Below are 20,553 nucleotides of genomic sequence, written 5' to 3'. Positions count from 1 at the left end.
AAGCCTGTCCTCACTCGAGGACAGCATATATGTCCTTAATCAAGAACAGCATTTGACACGGCCGTCCTTAAACAAGGACAGTCACTGAACACGTCCTAAGAAAGCGTGCCTAACTGATAGTGTGTTTCTTTCCCCGCTAGTATAACAGTGGCGCAGAGATCTAGGCCTACAACGTGAGTATAGAATTAGCACAACCCAAGCACCCTGTATATGGACGTAGCACCTCGTAGTGTAGTGTTTTAGCACCTCGTAGTGTTGTAGCACTTCGTAGCGTTGTAGCACTTCGTAGTGTTATGTAGCACCTCGTAGCGTTGTAGCACTTCGTAGTGTTATGTAGCACCTCGTAGCGTTGTAACCATGGAGAACAAAATGACTAGCGGAGATGTCATAATGCAAAATCTCTAAAGAAAGTAGCACGACATAATGACGGTGTTTGGGAGACGAGGATCGTTACTAGCTACGCCTTTTCACGCTTTCTATAGAACCTGGGCGGGTATTTAAAAAATAAAATCACCAATCACGCAAGACCAATCTTTGACAGATTGGTTTTGATTTGACAAGGAACCGTACGTTGCATGACCTACAAGAAAGCGCCTGCCCTGCCGTTCTTATGGCATCTCCGCTATCTTTACTTCCTCCGTGGTTGTAGCACTTAATAGCACCGTAGCGTTATGTAGCATCTCGTAGCATTGTAGCACCTAATAGATGCTTTTGCACTTCGTTATAGAATAATGAAATAATATTGTGTATGAATTCTTCTTCTTATCGAGTGAGCTGCAGGTTTAATCACCTAACAAGCCCTAGTGTCAGAGTTTTCTCAAATCCCTTGACGGCCTCTGACTGTGTGGATACAATATAAAAAATCACTTCAAGATTCTTCATCTTTACTTTTAAAATACCTAACCAAAATGGTGTATAATCGCTATAAATCTGTTAATTTCTATAAATAAGAGTTTCTGTCACAATTCCACTGGACTTCACTTACTGAATTATTTCATTTTTCTATACCCCGACTTAGCAGTTCATGTTACTTGAAAAACCCTTATTATTTATACTTTCCTCTTTTCTGCACTTGGCTAGGAAATGTAGATGACCCTTGTTAATTGGAAAAAATAAAACTTCTCTTCAATTTCACGTAGAATTTGGGAGTTTTTGAAATTTCTGTTATTGCTTGCTCAAATATGCTGTGCTTCCATACTAGGTAACTTATTTAAAAAAATATTTACCCGACTGTTAATAGGATGGAGAATTAATAAGCTTTTGGAGCATACATATCAATAGAGTGTTGGTGCTTGCAAATCAATGAAACATCTTTTTTTTTTTGCTGTATGTAAGGGATATTACGTTACGATTCAAACTATGTATTTAATTAATTCTGAATGGTGTCCATTTAACTCCCCGTCTACGGAAATTATTGTATCCGTATAGCGCTATCTGTGTTTGAGTCATCATATTTTCCGCTCTTCCCGTTGCCCTCTGGATTATAGGGGCCATGACAGTTTTTTTCGCAGGAAGTATATAGTAGTAGCAAGATCACTTCGTCCTCTTATTTGCTTCTGCTTGAATTTTTTCTATCTTTACTCATACTCTGTATACTCCCTAAAGTAACATGAACAGACTGCATTACGTTTTTATACATGCATATGTAATTATTTAAATAACCATCTATTTACTAAGCAAATTGTGCCTAAATTCTGAATTCTTAAAATAAACACTTATATTCGTACCCAAATATCTTTATTTTATTAAAAATGTAATGTAGTAAAAAAAATGTTGTCAGTGTTCAGTTCTTTACTCCAAAATACTCAAACGTTACTTAACTTTTAAGTCTTACTTAAAATTTTCTTTTTGACTGTGGCAAATATAGAATGATGTCTGAGCAGTCCTTAAAATTAAGTGGCGTTTGAGTACTGGGTTTTGTAGATATTATAATTTTTTGTAGTACATATGATCAAAATGTTGCTAAAAACTACATGAAACTTCTGAAAACTTTTTTGTATCACAACTTTCGAGGCATAAAACAATTATATGTATGCCTCGCCTCGAGTAACTTTTCTATGGGACGTAAATAGTTGCATGAGACTGAATTAATTTCTAATATTAATCAAATGAATGGCAAAATATATTATTTGTATATCTTGTATTGATTTTCGAAATACTTGTATATCCATTGTTGATATTGCTTTGTAAAAATACTACCTATCTTATGAATGTAATATTAATTTTATTTAATTAGTGTGTTTTAATTCTACTGTTTTGTGGGAAAAGTTATGCCTTTATACTGACCAAAGAGACATTACTTATTATTTGAACTTTCTCTATTCGAGGCATGATAATTGTGAGCTTAAGTGATGCCTTTATATTCGAATTTCAACTTTATTTTGAATATTATAAAGTTCAAAATTAAACAAACAAATTCTGGAACTACATTACGTTTTTTTTATTAATTGAAAAGGCATAAGGTTTCCTACACAAATGTTTAACAATAGTGTGAGAACTAACGATGTGGTGGTTGAAAGGGTGCGTCGGAAGGCGTCGCCCGCGCAGACTAAAGCGGGCACTCTGTCCATGTCGAGGTAATGATACATGTAACATAGTAATAGGTGTTTATTTATTTTGTTTTCAATATGGTGAACCACTGCGATCGCGGTGAAGGAATCGAATTTTATTATTATTTATATAAAATCGTATGAAATCTCGCACACTTCGCAAGAAGCACAAATGTGCCATTTAACAAAAAAATATGAAAAAAATGGATGATATGAGAGCCTCCTCCTTTTTTGTTAAGTTGGTTAAAAATTCGATTCCTTCGCTGTTAATTCTGCTGGCATTGTTCACCGATAGAAAAACAAATAAATAAATGATGACCATTATTGGGAGGGCTGTTTGTGTGTGCCTTTTTTGCTCTGGCCGAGGTATGAATTTTGCTCTCAGCGAGGCATAGATTTTTTAAAGGATATTAATGCCTTTTTTATACTACAAACAGCCTTCTTAAAAAACCACCATACATAACTATTTTTGAGAACAATCCTATTGATTGTAAAACTTCGGGTTGTGAGAAAGGAAAAGGGCTTTCGAATAATAGCAATATGTTAACTACATGTTACTAATTTTCTTTATTAACTGCTAAAACTATGGTGATTGTCGATAATTGTCGGGGATTAGCCATTAAGCTAATATGTGTTACTGGAGACCTACTTAAAGTATTTTACAGTCAGGCTAAATTTCGATGAGACCTTAGAGTTCATATGACCATATAACGAAAAGTACATGTACATATAGCTCTTGGAACTAAAACTCCTGAACCAAGATCTGGCCCATGACCTGCCTGGGCTGCGGGATTGTTCTCGCGAGTTACCGCGGCCGTGGTACATACGCGGCCTACGACGGAACACGACGGTGTTTAGTCAGTAAGAGTCTGACACTCCCTCACCGCTGCTAACCCACAGCGGGAGGCGTCATTTGATGATTTTTGACGTCGTTAAAAAGAAAAGATCTGGCCCATGACAGGCCACAGAGCATACTGTTTTTATTTGTAGGTATATCGTTAGTATATCTTGATAGTGAGTAATAAATCTTTTATTTCACTTCAGGTTGGTTCCAGTTACACCTATAAGCTTCTGTGGTTATCAACATTTAATTAATGAGGACCTTTTAAGACGGATAGTTTTTGTATTAAAATAAAAACGTTCTGTAGTAATTTTCAGCAAAAATTACCATGAAACGGCAATGTTACTTTAGGATCATAATTATGGTGAATCATAATGTCATGTAGTTATTCTACAAGAATTATAAATTTTTGCAAAAAATAAAATAATATTTTTGTTGCCCTGTGAAATAGATAAAGTAGTAGAGGCATAATTTGGTTTAATTATATTAAGTTACAAAAAGTATCCGTCTCTGAAAGTTCTTACACAAATTCTACAGTTTCTTCTTATTTTAAGTTGCACGATTTTATTTTTAAGTTTTAATAAAATTAATTTGACTAATGATTAACAGCATGATATAACAAAATTATTTTAAATTATTTTATACTTTAAAATGAATGATTATGTTAAGGTAGAGTTTGTGTTTCATTTAAGTGTTTATACATGGTGTTTTTTGTTGTATTTTTAATATGGACAATATACAGGTGGTTTCTTATTATTATTTTTTAATTTAATAATTCAGTTTATTTATTTTATTCTAAGAAAGTATTAGTATCAACAAAAAATATCACGTATATTAAATTATTTTCATAAATTGTATTTTTAATTTTAAGTTCACAGCTTCGTTTCATGCTGCACAATATTATTTTAAGTTATTTTTTAAATGTTTGTTTATTTTATTTGTAATTGTCTATTATGTTTTGTGACTAAACGTCTGTTTGCAAAGTTTATACACTCTGTATATCAGTGTATTGACTGATTAATTAGCTTGTGAAGAAAAAAGAACACATTGTGTCTGGTAAATAAAATATATAGGCAAAATACTGATAACTTCTTTCTAATTTATGTTTTGACGAGAATCCTCTGCCTAAGGCTTACTATTAGATTAGAACTTTAATAAGATTGTACTCTGTATGTAAAATCGTAACTTTAGAAACTATTTTGGATATATCAAAATCTTACTGCTCTTGTATTTTGCCTGATTTTTTATAATCATCATAAACTTAATAAAAAAATTGATTAAGATTTGAGACGTAATCGCAAATCTTGTACCGATGTGTGCAATTTTGTACAAGCTAATATTCGGTCTCGCTATTTATGTTATGTTCTGGTGTATACGTAGATGGTGATGTCTCTTATTATTAAAAGGCTTTGTTTTATCGATAAAACGTTATTGAACGTCAATACTTAATACATAAGATTCCACACCTTATTTTTGACCCCAAGATCCCAAACTATGATGTCATTAACTATCGTTACGGGTAGTCAGAAATCAAAGAGTCATAGAACCGATGGGTATCAGCCCGGGTAACTGGGTTAACGAGGATAGATATGCAGTCGCTCCATGTGGCACACTGGTACTCAGCTGCATCCAGTTAGACTGGAAGACGACCCCAACATAGTTTGCAATCGGCTAGGCAAATGTGTAGCCATGGCGTCAATTTCGTTTTATCGTTAAACAGCCTACAAAACGTTCAATATATCAATATAAAACTGTCTGCTTGTCGGTCTGTCTCGCTTAAGTTAAGCTGCATACAATTTGGCTGACATTTCTCATTTTCTCATACATCGAGTGTCAGAAGCAGTGTATGGGGGTTTGTCAGCCATTTTGTATGGGCTTTGCTTTGTATATCGCATGGACAACTCGCCGAGTTTAATCTACTGTAATGTTAGACAGGACTACGTATTAATTTGCTTTCCAATCTATTACTTTATATCCGGTATAAACCGGTGTTCAGAAACTGTCTAGGTAAGTGTATGTAAGAAAAAGAGTTTACAGACAATCTAAATTCAGTAAATAGATTGGAATGTCAAATCGAACCTCAACTTCACCAAGTTTTATCCATATAAGGGTGATTTGATAATCCTCGATATCCAAGTTCATGTTGGAATCGTCAGTTTTCTTATTAAAACTGTTTATTAGAAATCTTCACGATTAATGTTTAAAGTGGACAGTTGTTTTAAGAAAAACGGACGTTCATGTTGTGCAACTTAGGTCTAAATCGCTTGAAATATTTGGACTCAAAGTCGTCCAAGGACAAGTTCATCCAAGGACAAAGTCGTCCAAGGACAAGTTCGTCCAAGGACAAGTTCGTTCAAGGACAAGTTCGTCCAGGGGAGGTAATTGTACCTCTCAAAAATCAATCTTCACCCTTATGTGGCTAACACTAAAGTCGAAAATTCCTCAGTACGAGGCCTGTCAGACACTCCGGTCGGTTGAGCTCGGCTACCAGCAGACTAGCGCCTGTAAGGTTTGACGACGGTTCCAGCTCGCGCACCTCACTGGCCAGTAGCCGGCAGTCGCTGACGTCGTATGCCTCGCCGACTGCCGAGAGGGCGGCCTCGCCGGACCAGGGGAAGAGGGCGTCTTTTGTTGAGGTAGGTTATGTACCAGTAGCTGGCAGTCGCTGACGTCGTATGCCTCGCCGACTGCCGAGAGGGCGGCCTCGCCGGACCAGGGGAAGAGGGCGTCTTTTGTTGAGGTAGGCTATGTACCAGTAGCCGGCAGTCGCTGACGTCGTATGCCTCGCCGACTGCCGAGAGGGCGGCCTCGCCGGACCAGGGGAAGAGGGCGTCTTTTGTTGAGGTAGGCTATGTACCAGTAGCCGGCAGTCGCTGACGTCGTATGCCTCGCCGACTGCCGAGAGGGCGGCCTCGCCGGACCAGGGGAAGAGGGCGTCTTTTGTTGAGGTAGGCTATGTACCAGTAGCCGGCAGTCGCTGACTTCGTATGCCTCGCCTACTGCCGAGAGGGCGGACCTTGCTGGACCAGGGGAAGAGGTTATGGAGAAAGAGGCCATATTCACCACACCTATAGAGAACTTGAAGAATCTAACTGGCCACGTGCATTGGGTCGGCAGCTGGATTGTTGTCGCGAGTAACCGCGGCTCTGGTATATAAAGGGCTCCAGATGGAACACGGTGGGTTTGAGCCAGTAGTAGTCTGACATTCACTCACGCTGCACTCACAATGGGAGGGGTCGTTTGATGATGTCATATCAAAAAGAAAGGTACGTTCGGTAATTTTTTCTTTAAAATAAATGTAGACTAAATTACTAAATTATTTTCTTTTAATAAATGTCAGTTACAGCCATACGTTTTTTACAGAAGGAGGTCATTTTTTTCGTGTGATTAACTCAAATTTAAAAAACTGAGTTATATTCTGATCTAATTTCCATCATCTACCTAATATCCAAAATACATGCCATTTTATACCAATATTTATATTAATACCTGATAAATCTCTCTTTGCAGACGGGCTTCGTGGAGACCCTGACTCCTCAGTACACTCCTGGGCAGAGCATCACGTCGCCGCAGCCCGCCTCCTCCAGCATGGAGGATAAGATAGCCAACATGCAGGCGCAGCAAGAGGTATGTGTAGAGCCTTTTTTTTAATGAAGTCAAAAATCATCAATTGACCCCTCCCGCTGTGGGTTAGCAGCGGTGAGGGAGTGTCAGACTCTTACTGACTAAAAACCGTCGTGTTCCGTCGTAGGCCTTTTATGTGCCAGGGCCGCGGTATCCCTTGCGGAGCCTGAATCCTTAGTACACTCTTCATTTATTTGCCCAAACATTTGTATAAGGGGGCATGGAGTAGTTCGTACAGGACGTGATTTCAATTCATTTACTGTATCGCTTCAAGATTTTTTCAAATTGGACCTATCTGAGATAGTGAATTTAAGCAAGTAAACATAAAAACGAGTTCTAGAGTGGAGACCACGCCTCGGCAAACGTAGAGGATGTCCTCAGGCGCGGTGGAGTGATGACTTGCGCAAGACGGCTGGCAGGAGCTGGATGCGAGAAGCCGAAAATCGATCTCAGTGGCGTGCACTTGGAGAGACCTATGTCCAGCAGTGGACTGCGATAGGCTGATGATGAAACATAAAAACAAACTCTCAGCTTTATAATATTTTTAAAGATTTTAGCATGCTCACTCTAGCCTAGTAAATTACAAAGTATGTTTTTACAAGGAAAAAAGAATCTGACACAAAAATCACAGAGAGTAAAATTAATTAACTTTCTCTTTAATAGCTACTGAACCGATAAATCGATCTGAAAATGTAGATCAGTATTTTTGTCACTTTGTTCTAAATCGCTAACCTGCCTTAAGGAGGTATTTATAGTAAGTAGTAAGTAAGACCTGACCTACACTACTTTTGAGTAACCACTGAACTATAGATAAACAATAATCTTTATATTACTTTTATTAAAAAAAAAGATGCGGCTAAAATCTATGTAAATACAATAATAACAATTTAAGTTTTAGTTTATTTGTTTAATACGTATTTGTGATTAATTCTCAATCCTTTTCCGTGTGAGAGGAGGCCTGTGCCAAAGGATGTAACAGTAACAGTATTTGTGTAAAAAGTCCTGTCAAGATTATTTACCTTAGCTAACTAAGTATCTACTCAAATGAAGTATAAGTTCACAATTTTATTTTATACATTGCTACTGTGATCACCACCAACATTAAATTTATTTTTCCCTCTTACTAATATCAAAAACGATTTTTCCAGATAACATCCCTAAAATCGGAAGTAGAAGATTTGAAAGAGAAGCTCGAAACGCTCAAGGTCCGCCGCGCAGAAGACAGAGAGAAGATACGTGAATTGGAACGCGTGAGGCTGCAACTGGACCAGGCCAACGAGTTCAAGGCCAAGATCATGGAGTCTCAAGCTCAGCTGCAGAGAGATCTGCAGAGAGCTAAGCAGGAGGTAAGAATAATAATAATACGTCCGCGGCCAATTTCGGGCACGGCGGCTGTTCTCATATAAGGAGATCAGCCAGCTGCGCAGGACATGTTATGGTGCACAAGCATTTGCTTGGACACAGGTGCACTCACTATTCCTTCACTCTCATAGCGCGATGGGACGGCAATCTGATACGAGGTAAGATTATGTAGTTCGATACAGTTAAAAGGTAAGGATAGGCTGCATCTACACGGTGCAAGTAGCTTGCGCATGTTGAGGCACATGCGCGGGTTACATGCATGTTAAAAACGTGCGGGTCCAGCGACTCGCGATAACAACTTTTCTCTCAATATACCACTCATAAGAAAAGATTACACCTTAAAAAGGTGTATTTAAACGCATAAATTAATTTGCCCCACTTCCCGGTCTTCGATTAGGGTGAAATTTTGCACGCTCTGAGTTCTGATGACAATACATGAGTAGCGTGTTTTTTTTTAGCTAACTATATTTTTATTTATTTATCCCACAGGTACGCGAAGCCCAAGAGGCTCTCGAAACTCACAACGACGAGACAGCCGAGCTCCAAGAGGCAGCTGAAATGGCAGCCCTCGACAAGGAGATGGCGGAGGAGAGGGCCGAAGCCCTGCAGATGGAGCTGGAGCAGTGCCGGGAGAAGCTCGAGGAGGCTACCCTGGATCTGCAGCTTATGAAGGCCGAGATGGAAGCTGGAGGGAATATACGTAAGTTAATATATGGGAGTTTTGGATATTTTTTTGGGGGTACAGTCGGGAGTAGAAATATGTGTGACATTTTTGGAGTTGGATATAGATATGTGTGCAAATGTATAAAAGTATTTCTTTTTTCAGAAATTGTTAGTATGATTACTTGTGTTTTTATATTAAAATAATTAAGTAATTAAAGAACTTCTTATCATATATCTGTGTGTTTGCGTTTGTATATGGATTAGTGCATCTTAATTTATTTCAATGAATACATATTTTTACTCTTGACTGTGCAGAACTAATCCTACAATTAACAGATTTTTTAAAACAAAAAGAGTACATGCTTATTTGAATATCTAGAACTTCAGTATCAATAGTATTTATTTTAAATAAATCTATTTAGTTACATACATATAATAAAATGACCTACAGTCTGATTCATAAAAAAAATATAGAATTATATTCCTTCCAGATGGTACGCGCATAAACTGGCTAATACGCCTTCACTTATTAATTAAAATTAATAATTAGTTGATTCGCGTATTGCCCAGTCAAAACGCGTAACACCCGGTTCAAATGCAAAGACATAACAATTGGAGAAAGCACACACAACTTATAAAAACAAGCTTATATATTATTTTTTTATATATTTTTCGCGAATACTTATATACTTATTTATTTTATATATTTCTAGAGTTACATACACGACTAATGCGTGTACGTATATTTTTTAAATTATTTTTTTTGTTTTTTTTTTTCACATTTTTAGCAAAACATTTGCTGTATATATTATTTTTTTTTATCAAATTTTAATTTCACACATATAGTTTCATGATGATTTTTGTTCGTTTAAAAGCATGTACTTGGCACATTCACTGCTTTCTACAAATTATTTATTGGGATTAGCTTTGGTTAATGTGGATAATAATTGGGCAATGTGGTAACTAGCGGTTTCCCGTGGTTTATCCGCATCCTGTGAGCTAATGCCCGAAACCTCCCAATTTAGCCTCCCACATGGCGAAATGTTTTTCTAATCTGGTCAATAGCTGTTCAGCCTTTTAGGTACAAACAAAGAAATTTCCTCTTTATATTAGTAAAGACATTTAGATAATAATATAATTGGGTAATGTGGTAAAATTATGGTAAATATTTTTTTAAAAGACATTCAAAACCTTATTCCTAAAATCAGCATTATTTCTTTAATTTATACTACACAGCTACATAATTTATATTTATTGCTTACCTACCACAAAACCTTACAAAATTACAATTTCAAAAGTTTTTTTTCTCAAAACTTGGCTCTGCACTACCGTGCATTCTAAAATAGGTACAATTTTATATTTGTGAATGTGTTAAGTCTTTGTATTTTTAAGTGTTGCATGATTTGTGTTTTTTTTTTGTTTTTGTGTATATTTTTACGATGACATTGACATTTATGACACCCAGAATGACATTAGGTGGACAGACCTTATTTTAAAGTTCCCCTTTGATTGTTATGATTAGTGAATATCTTTCGCGGCTTTATTTGCCCATTTAAAACGTTCTTGTTCAAAAAATTCCGCATCAAATTGGGTTTATCCGATTTAGAGCTACTGACAGAAAGACGCGCAGACAGACAGGTAGACAGACAAACCTCTAGCGCTTTATATAACGTGCGTGGCATGACGCTCTGACAGAGCACCCGTATTCAGAGGGACTTTAATATAACCCTCTTTAAAGCATAGACACTCTCCCCCACCTCCCTTACAACTAGTGACCTCTTCAACAGACTTACAGACAGACAAACATCTAGGACTGTATGGTGTGGTGTGCGTAAAGACATAAAGACATACAGACGGACAGACATTCATACAAGCCTCTGCAAAGACTACCGTAGTACTTAAAGATAGAAAGAGAGACATACTCAATCATTCCCTTAGGTACTAGTTGCCTCTTGACAGGTATGCAGATGGACATAGAACCAGACAGACACGGGCACGCTGACAGAGCTCACGTAGGCAGAGAGTCTTTTCTATAAATCCCCAAAAACATGACAGAAAGACAAAAAGATATTATATGGACAGATGGACAGAAAAATTTCTAGCACCACACCTGCTATCCTTACTAATATTATAAATCGGAAAGTGAGTTTGTTTGTTTGTTTGTTTGTTCCGCTTTCACGCCGTAACTACTGAACCGATTGCTTTGAAATTTTGCAGACGTAAAGTTAGAAGTCCGGATTAAATAATAGGGTACTTTTTATCCCGAAAAAAATAGATATTCCCGAGGGAAAACAAAAATATTGTTTGCTTGATGGATGGATTGTAGATGGCGCTGTGTGTCGTTTAAAACAAGGTAATATATTGCAAACGAATATAAACATGTAAATTTAGAAGCTAAATGATACGATAATGAATCCTCGAAAATGAGGAATTTCCGAGGGATGATGTACAATTTGTTTAATCGTCTAAACTGTTTTTTTTACATCTACTTATATATTGCAAACGAATATGAACATATTTTAGAAGCTAAAGCTCATGCGTAATCTCGATGCCCCTAGACTGTGTAATGGTACCAGGCTGCGTGTCACTCAGCTTGGGCGGAACATTATTACAGCCACTATTTTAACTGGCGCAGCAAAGGGTGAAAGTGTACTCATTCCTCGGATTCCGATTATTCCAACAGACCTCCCATTTCAATTTAAAAGATTACAATTTCCTATAAGGGTTTCATTTGCAATGACCATTAATAAAGCACAAGGCCAAACTCTAAGGGTAGCTGGAGTACACTTAGAAAAACATTGTTTTTCGCATGGTCAGCTCTATGTAGCGTGTTCCCGGGTTTTCAGTGCCCAAAATCTGCATGTTTTTGCTCCACAAGGGAAAACGTATAATATAGTGTACCATTCAGTTTTGGTTTAACAACTAATCGTATCCAGCGTTACATCGCGCTTCTTAGATTTTTCCGTGGGAATGAGAAGTTTTCTTATAGTTGTGATTTATACCGCAATATAACCGAATTCCACGCGGGCAAAGCCGCGGGCGGAAAGCTAGTTATATATAACGCGTATGGCGCATGCAGAGAGGTTTTGTTATAGACATCCTCAAAGAAACAGACATACTAACTTCCCCACGACAAATAGTGCTGCCTTGACAGACATAGACAGACAGACAGACAAACAGACTGACAGACACACTCGTGGTACAATATGGGCGCTCTCTCAGAGCACCCGTACGCCGAGAGCGGCGCCACCGGCTACGAGATGCGCCAGCTGCAGCAGCAGAACGTGCGCCTCCGAGACACGCTCGTGCGGCTCCGGGACCTGTCGGCGCATGATAAGCATGAGATGCAGAAGATGCATAAGGTATGTATGTTGTAAGAAGATAACATGTGACTCCCTATTTTGTCAAGGTAGTACTTTCGTGTAGGAAGAATATTGTCGCTATAGTAGCAATTCATATCGAAACGTAGGATTACATCCTGCATCCAAGCTTCGTTTTATTGTCTCGCGGAATTACTACTAAGTATTTTTCGCAAAATAATGATTGATTCCATAATTTTTCGTTGGTGATACTCATGTGGCTTGCGGGCGTTAAGTAACGTGGTAAGATACTTAGTTCAAAAGCGAGTCGAAAACGAAGTTCTAAACGTAATAGACTCGTATTTATAGCTCAGATAGTAATGTGTATGATAATGTATAAATAAAAATGTGAATGGGGCTAAATCATCAGGCCTTCCAATTTAACTAGGCGTGCCACAGATCTATACTAGGTCCATTCTTATTCTTAGTGTACATTAATGATTTACCTTACTACCTCAAAAATATCTGCGATGTTGAGTTATTTGCCTATGATTAGTTCATTTTGTAAATAATAGCTTGTTCTCTTACTTACGACTTAAACCAAACAAATAAGTAATCAAAATCTTCTCACCTAAATTCTATTTATTTTTATTTCTATTTATTTTATTTTCTTAAAAAATATATTTTTTCCAACAGGATCTAGAACAATACAAGTCAGAGATAGCGGAACTAAGCCGTACTAAAGAGAAGCTATCTCTTCGAGTTGATGAGTTGGAAGCTCAGGTGGCTGATCTTCGGGAGCAGGTGGATGCAGCGTTAGGGGCTGAGGAGATGGTCGAACAACTGGCTGAGAAGAAAATGGCTTTGGAAGACCAGGTGAGGATAGATTCTTTTACTTTTACGTTCAATTTCAGGGTACAGACCTCAAATAGGGAATGAGGAGTGAGCGTCAGTCACCATGCTTGTTCAATGCGGGTAGGTGATTTCAGACTTTTCAAAACTGTCTGTTATTTTCGTTGCCTCATCATCATCATCATCATATTAGACAATAGGCATGACAACAGGGTTAAAAAAATATGATATTGGACACATTATTAATGTTAACTAAATGCAACCTCATTTGTATATCTGTGTGACTGTCCAACCGCCGTTTTATTAGGTTGGGCCCAGATATTCAAATATACAAACATAAATATACAAAGGCCTATAATAAAACGACGGTCGGGCAGCGGCTTTTCATTTATTCGATAACTAGCTTTTGCCCGCGACTTCGTTCGCGTGGAATAGTAACTTCCGGCAGATTTTTGGTTTGACCAATAGATGGCGCTATATGTCCGGAATAAATTTTAGTTTTTGTTTTTATTTTTTTGTAATAAAAACTCCTATGAAAAAAAATCCTATGTCCTTCTCCTGGCTCTAAACTGCCTCCCTGCCAATTTTCAGCTAAATCGGTTCAGCCGTTCTTGAGTTATAAGTGGTGTAACTAACACGACTTTCTTTTATATATAGAGATTATTCTTTTATAACTGTCACCCGTTAATTACTCGCTTGTCATTACATGTATATACAACCTATTTACTATTTAGAAAAAATCTTAACAAAACGAATATACAAACTCTTCGTATAATTTCCAGGTTGAACAGCTAAAACAAGACGTATCAGAATTAGAAGCATTACAAGAAGTGCACGAACAGCTGGTGGAGTCCAACCGGGAGCTGGAGATGGATCTGCGCGAGGAGTTGGAGATGGCCCACGCTAACACTAGAGAGGTATGTGGTATCATCATCTGCTTTAACTGTCCCATTGCAGCGTACAGGCTCTTCTCGTACAGAGATAATTACTATTAATAATACTCTTCTCATAAGAGCGAAGTGCTTAAGCAGCACGAAAGTTACGGTGTCTTAAAGATGTTTTCATCCATCTTTGCTCAGCCATTAGTGTCTTAGATATAGGCACTCAAGAAGTACATATGTCAGTACGCAGTCCACAGCTGGACATAGGCCTCTCCAAGTGCACGCCACTGAGATCGATTTTCGGCTTCTCGCATCCAGCTCCTGCCAGCCGTCTTGCGCGTACATATGTATGTAACATATGTATACCTACTTGTATATAGGTATAACTTGATGAGACTGTTCTTTGTTACTTGTTGACTTGACGAAATACAGACGAACTCGTCATGACAAGATCGTCACAACCCGAGGATCAACCGCCCTTGTTGCCTGACCTTATGACCGACCCGTGTGATATGAACTTTTTAAGATAAGACCTATAATATTAATGTTTCTTTTCCAGGCTATTCGAGAGCGGGAAGCTGCGCTAGAGACGATCATGGACCGCGACTCCACGATACTGAAGTTCAGGGAGCTCGTGCAGAAGATGACGGAGCAGTACAACGAGACGCGGGCGCAGCTCGAGTCTAAGCAAGGTTAGTGGGGTTTTTAATAGGTCACTTGATAGAAAAATACCAAAAAAACCCGGCCAAGTGCGAATCGGACTCACGCACAAAGGGTTCCGTACCAAAGCAAAAATTAGCAAAGAAATCACGGTTGTTGTATGAGAGCCCCCCTAAATATATTTGTTGTTATAACGGCGACAAAAATATATCATTTGTGAAAATTTCAACTCTCTATCACGGTTCATGAGTTACAGTCTGGTGGCAGACGGACGGACGGATGGACAGAGGAGCGAGAACAATAGGGTCCCGTTTTACCCTTTGGGTACGGAACCCTAAAACAAGAAAACTAATTTTTCAAGTTGTGTTATTACAGAGCCATCTTATCAAAACGCGTACAAACTTTCTGTGTGCAATAAATGGCTCAGTAGACTGAGTAGTACTCATAATGTCGCGAATCGACGCCAGTGGTTTCAATTGACGATGAATCGCAAAACAAATGCATTGCAACAGGCTGTATTTATAAATAATTTCGAAAAAAAATAGACCTACAATTTCGTTTTTAATAAAAAATATATTTATCTTTGTTTGAACCTTTGCATTTACTGTGTATCACAAAATATACTTAGTATTTTATCCTTATTTTCTCTGTTCCCAGGATCACCAGCACCATCAGAACAAGAATCAACACCAGAGCCAGTGGCCCGCACCTCCCCACCCGTCGACCTTGGCTCCTTGGTCCACCTGTCCCGAGCTTCCACCAGGTCTATCGACCTTCAGCTGAGAGCTCTAGAGCTGACGCAGGCTCGGGCCAGGGCTGACATGCTGTGTGCCTGCCTGCCGGACCACTTCATGCAGACTGCTGGTGAGATATACAGGGATCTGCCTAGCCTTATTCCTGATTATGTTGGGTTAGGCTTCCAGTCAAGCAGGATGCAGCTGAGTACCAGTGTGCCATAAGGAGCGACTGTCTGACCTCAACCCAGTTACCCGACAACCCGATACCCCCTTTTTCTGTCGGAAAGTCATCAGGTCACCCTCCCCCGAGTGTCAGACATTTACTGACCTATTCTCACAATGTTCCTTCTTAAGTCCTTTGTGTGTCAGGGCTGCGGTAACTCGTACGAACAATAGGCTTGATGACTGAAAAAAAGTAATAAGTCCGTCTTTTAGATAACCCTAACATAATGGACACGATTTTTTTCTTTTGTCTTACAAACAAATAACAACGAAGACACAAGAAATTGAATTTTGTGTCAGTAAAAATTTTACATAAACGTGACGACAGGAGCTCTCAATCTTTGTTGCGTTATATTTAATGTTTTTTTTTAAACAATGTCCAATACTTTTCGCCAATTTAAAATGCGGACTAATAATTACTATGTTTTAAACCTGTTGTCACGCTTATTCCGTGTCATTTGCTCGTGGCCATAGTTTAAACAGCCCTGTACTAACACAGTGTTTTGTTTTCCGACAGGTGATCACGACGCGATCCTGCTAATATTGTTGCTTCAGAGACTGAACACTAAGGCGGAGATTATACTGGGACAGATTAGAGAGAGGTATGTTTTTATTTATTATATAATGTAATCTACACATATACCGGATACCTATGTATAAAAGTAAATAAATTGGCATGTTTCGTAATTTTTGGATAACAGCTTTTTTCAGTATAGTGCATATATCTATGTATGTATGAAGTCTACGTTAATATTTTTTTTACAATCATGAATAAGGTACTTGAACTTAGACAGACACATGTAAATAAACGATTTTAGAAACTATAATTATATTGAAATTCAATTTTTTACAAATAAAAAATAATATTTAATAATTTATTATTAAAAACAAAAATCTTTACAAATGAACAAATTATAAAAATTATTGGCGTTAGCCAAAAAAATGTCATTTTTTGATTGAATTGAAATTGACTTTTTGCTAATGTTGTCTGCAGTTTATAAATTACAATGATTTTGTTATGTGTTTTCAACTCAAAACTGTGCCTTCTCCTATAGTTGTCTTATTTTGACCTTATTCTACATGATATCTTCCAAACAAAAAAACTTAATCTGCTCCATATTCTACACAACTATGTCTTTCCCCAGGTTCCCGCCAGTGAACGTATGGGACAGAGAAGTGGTGACAAACACACACACAGCCGTGCAGTACAGCTTCCGATGTCAGTTGGAGTATCAGCTGCATATGATACAGGTAAGTTTTTAGTAAAATGTTAAAAAACTGATATATATAAACAAATATTTAAACGCTACATATTTATCCTAATATTTTATATCTCATGGATTTCTGCAAATTAATGCCTGATTCTAGAATTTATCTTCACTGATATTTCGGAAAAGGTATTGAACAGACAAACATACCAGAGGGAAGAAGTTTTACACAACAATAAGTATATTATTTTTAAACATCTTGTCTTCGCCCACTAGCTATTCTTTATTTTTAATCTTTCTTATGACTAGAACTCATTTGCATGGAGAAATATTTCACAAATCCCATTAGTTTTTGCCTTTTTGATAATGCTCATTTTTTTAAAATGGTGTAGGGATTTCATTTTTTTTTGTGATACAAATGATTGTCTAATTTAAACTTCTTTTGATGATGTAGTTTTTTCAACAACATCGCATCCCAATGCATACTGGTCAAAAATTTATATTTTCTCTATGATCTTGTGATAGCATTCTCATGGATTTCTATTTACTTCCCCAGTGCATAGTTACCATGTGGAGCCTCGCCCTATCCTGCTGTACTCCGGAACTGCTCCTCCGAGCAGCCAGCGCTCTACCTGATGCTCTACAGCAAGAGAGGGCTTTGGACGGCCTGGTGCAACTGCTCAAGACTAATGAGCTCGATGAGAACTGCTCGCTGGACGGTAAGTATTGAAGAGTCTTATGCTGCTGACCAGGTATACTTTTTTACCCGGGCAATGGTGCAACCTCTCCTTGAGAGTGACTGAGGGCTTTCATTATTTAGAGTTCCGTACCCAAAGGGTAAAACGGGACCCTATTGTTTTCGCTCCTCTGTCCATCCGTCCGTCCGTCTGTCACCAGGACGTGTCGTGTATCTCCTGAACCGTGATAGTTAGACAGTTGAAATTTTCACAGATGATGTAATTCTGTTGCCGCTATAACAACAAATACTGAAAACTAGAGTACAATAAATATTTTGGGGGGCTTCCCTTCAACAAACGTAATTTTTTTGCTCATTTACTAAATAATGGTATGAAACCCTACGTGTGCGATTCCGACTTGCACTTGGCCGGTTTCTTTTGCGTATTTTATTTCAAGTAACTAGGACCCCTAGAGATAACATATACACAAACACATACATAACAAACGAACTACATATGACTATTTGTTAACATTATGTGACGTCGTCGTGTTGAACCGCCAGAATACGACATTTCATCCTATTTAATCGTTCTTTTATGTCCAGGTATCGAGCGTTGCTGGACCTATCTATCCGCGATGTGGTCAGCCCTGAACCTCTCCTCACTGGAAGGTGCAGACGTGGCCCGGGAGCCACTACTTCACGTGTGCAGTGCGCTAGACGCACTCGCTAGAGCTCTGCACGCTGATGCGTCCGCGCTCACGCATATATTGCAGGTCAGATCTAGTTAGGAGATGCACCTTCTAGGTTTTTATAGCTATGTGTTTTTAGACGACATACCTCATATCTCGAGCCTTTTCCCAACTATGTTGGGGTCGGATTCCAGTCTAACCGGATTCAGCTGAGTACCAGTTTACAAGAAGCGACTGCCTGTCTGACCTCCTCAACTCAGTTACCCGAGCAATCCATGATAGTAAAAAATATGGGACACTAGCTTTTGCCCGCGACTTCATTCGCGTGGAATAGTGACTTGCGGCAGATTTATGGTTTGACCAATAGATGGCGGTATATGTCCGGAATAAATTTTATTTTTATTTTTGTATTTCTTTGTAATAAAAACTATCCTATGTCCTTTCTCAAGTTCCAGACTATGTCTGTACCAAATTTCACACAAATCAGTCTATTAGTTTAGGCGTGAAGAAAAGACAGACAGACAGAAAGACAGACAGACAGACAGAGTTACTTTCACATTTATAATATTAGTTAGGATTAGGATTTTATTTTTAATATGAACGAAGTGACTGCACAAGGATTTTTTACATAATTTTGAAAATAACAAAAATTGCATCATATTGCTTTTTCTGATCCTATTTCTATTATGTACTTCCTTTTTTCAACTTTATCCGTCGTACCACAAAAACTTTTAAACGTCTGTTGAACACTTGTCTAATAAAAAAAAATCAGATTATGATGTTGACATAAGGTCCGTTTTGCACTTTTTTTAGACGAGTGTTCAATAGATGTTTAATACGACTGTATAGCCGTACTACAAAAACTTAAACATCTGTTGAACACTTGTTTATTTATTAACTTTGTCGTTCCAGCAATCGGACCGTCAACAAGAGCTGGGCTTGCTCCACGAGTCTGTCTGCACGACCAGCGCTCAGTTACAACAGCAGCTCAAGTGTGTACGCCGGCGTCTACCTCCCGGCGTCAGGCTACATGCTGTACCTTTGGATCCTCAGGTAAGATGAAAGATAAAGATTTCTGAGTTTCTTGCCCGTTCTTCTTCTGGAATCTTTTGGAATGGGCAACTATTTAGAATCAAACCTATTTATAATTTTTACCTTCATGAGTGCTTGTGAAGGCCTGAATGAAATAAAAGATTTCATTAAAGATATAAGATAAAAAGATAAAAATATAAAGATAAAAAGAAAAAAGATAAAGATAAAAAAGAAAAAAAGATAAATATAAAAGATAAAGAAAAAAAAAGATAAAAAGAAAAAAGAAAAAGATAATTAAGACTAGGCTGTCATCATGATCACATCGTATAACTTCATTTAGGTGTTTAATATTGTCCCATTTTCTCCGCAGCTGGTAGAACGTCTCCGCGGCGAATGTGCTTCATCACTATGGCGCTGCGCCCGCGCCGCGTGGCTGTGTGCCCGCGCCGCCTGCGCCTGCGCCGCCACCGCCGGCGAGCGAGCCGACGGAGCACCTCTCCCCCACGCGTCTCTGCTCACTCTGTGGGCGGCTGCCGTAGACAAGGTGTACCAGCAGGTGTGTAGCGCGTAGCACGGTGTTCGTAGCGCGTAGCCACGGCCGGCGAGCGAGCCGACGGAGCACCTCTCCCCCACGCGTCTCTGCTCACTCTGTGGGCGGCTGCCGTAGACAAGGTGTACCAGCAGGTGTGTAGCGCGTAGCACGGTGTTCGTAGCGCGTAGCCACGGCCGGCGAGCGAGCCGACGGAGCACCTCTCCCCCACGCGTCTCTGCTCACTCTGTGGGCGGCTGCCGTAGACAAGGTGTACCAGCAGGTGTGTAGCGCGTAGCACGGTGTTCGTAGCGCGTAGCCACGGCCGGCGAGCGAGCCGACGGAGCACCTCTCCCCCACGCGTCTCTGCTCACTCTGTGGGCGGCTGCCGTAGACAAGGTGTACCAGCAGGTGTGTAGCGCGTAGCACGGTGTTCGTAGCGCGTAGCCACGGCCGGCGAGCGAGCCGACGGAGCACCTCTCCCCCACGCGTCTCTGCTCACTCTGTGGGCGGCTGCCGTAGACAAGGTGTACCAGCAGGTGTGTAGCGCGTAGCACGGTGTTCGTAGCGCGTAGCCACGGCCGGCGAGCGAGCCGACGGAGCACCTCTCCCCCACGCGTCTCTGCTCACTCTGTGGGCGGCTGCCGTAGACAAGGTGTACCAGCAGGTGTGTAGCGCGTAGCACGGTGTTCGTAGCGCGTAGCCACGGCCGGCGAGCGAGCCGAC

At 39.2% G+C, this 20,553-nt stretch overlaps 1 protein-coding gene across 1 annotated transcript in view; it reads left to right on the top strand.

Moving 5' to 3' along the window:
• The window catches only part of LOC110380806 (dynactin subunit 1), a 40,453-nt gene that overhangs the window by 3,680 nt on the left and 16,220 nt on the right, over positions 1-20,553 (top strand). Inside the window, exons 4-19 of the mRNA XM_064043026.1 lie at positions 2,520-2,576; positions 5,918-6,026; positions 6,901-7,017; positions 8,163-8,360; positions 8,866-9,076; positions 12,262-12,401; positions 13,035-13,214; positions 13,973-14,107; positions 14,631-14,763; positions 15,389-15,595; positions 16,208-16,292; positions 16,836-16,941; positions 17,455-17,617; positions 18,181-18,350; positions 19,179-19,319; positions 19,669-19,854. Of these exons, the coding sequence (XP_063899096.1) occupies positions 2,520-2,576; positions 5,918-6,026; positions 6,901-7,017; positions 8,163-8,360; positions 8,866-9,076; positions 12,262-12,401; positions 13,035-13,214; positions 13,973-14,107; positions 14,631-14,763; positions 15,389-15,595; positions 16,208-16,292; positions 16,836-16,941; positions 17,455-17,617; positions 18,181-18,350; positions 19,179-19,319; positions 19,669-19,854 (2,338 nt within the window). The remainder of the gene's footprint in view (positions 1-2,519; positions 2,577-5,917; positions 6,027-6,900; positions 7,018-8,162; positions 8,361-8,865; positions 9,077-12,261; positions 12,402-13,034; positions 13,215-13,972; positions 14,108-14,630; positions 14,764-15,388; positions 15,596-16,207; positions 16,293-16,835; positions 16,942-17,454; positions 17,618-18,180; positions 18,351-19,178; positions 19,320-19,668; positions 19,855-20,553) is intronic.

This window comes from Helicoverpa armigera, chromosome 30 (genome assembly GCF_030705265.1).
Source record: "Helicoverpa armigera isolate CAAS_96S chromosome 30, ASM3070526v1, whole genome shotgun sequence".
NCBI lineage: Eukaryota > Metazoa > Arthropoda > Insecta > Lepidoptera > Noctuidae > Helicoverpa > Helicoverpa armigera.
The sequence above is the reverse complement of the archived record's forward strand: the minus strand, read 5'-3'. Positions and strand labels throughout refer to the sequence as shown.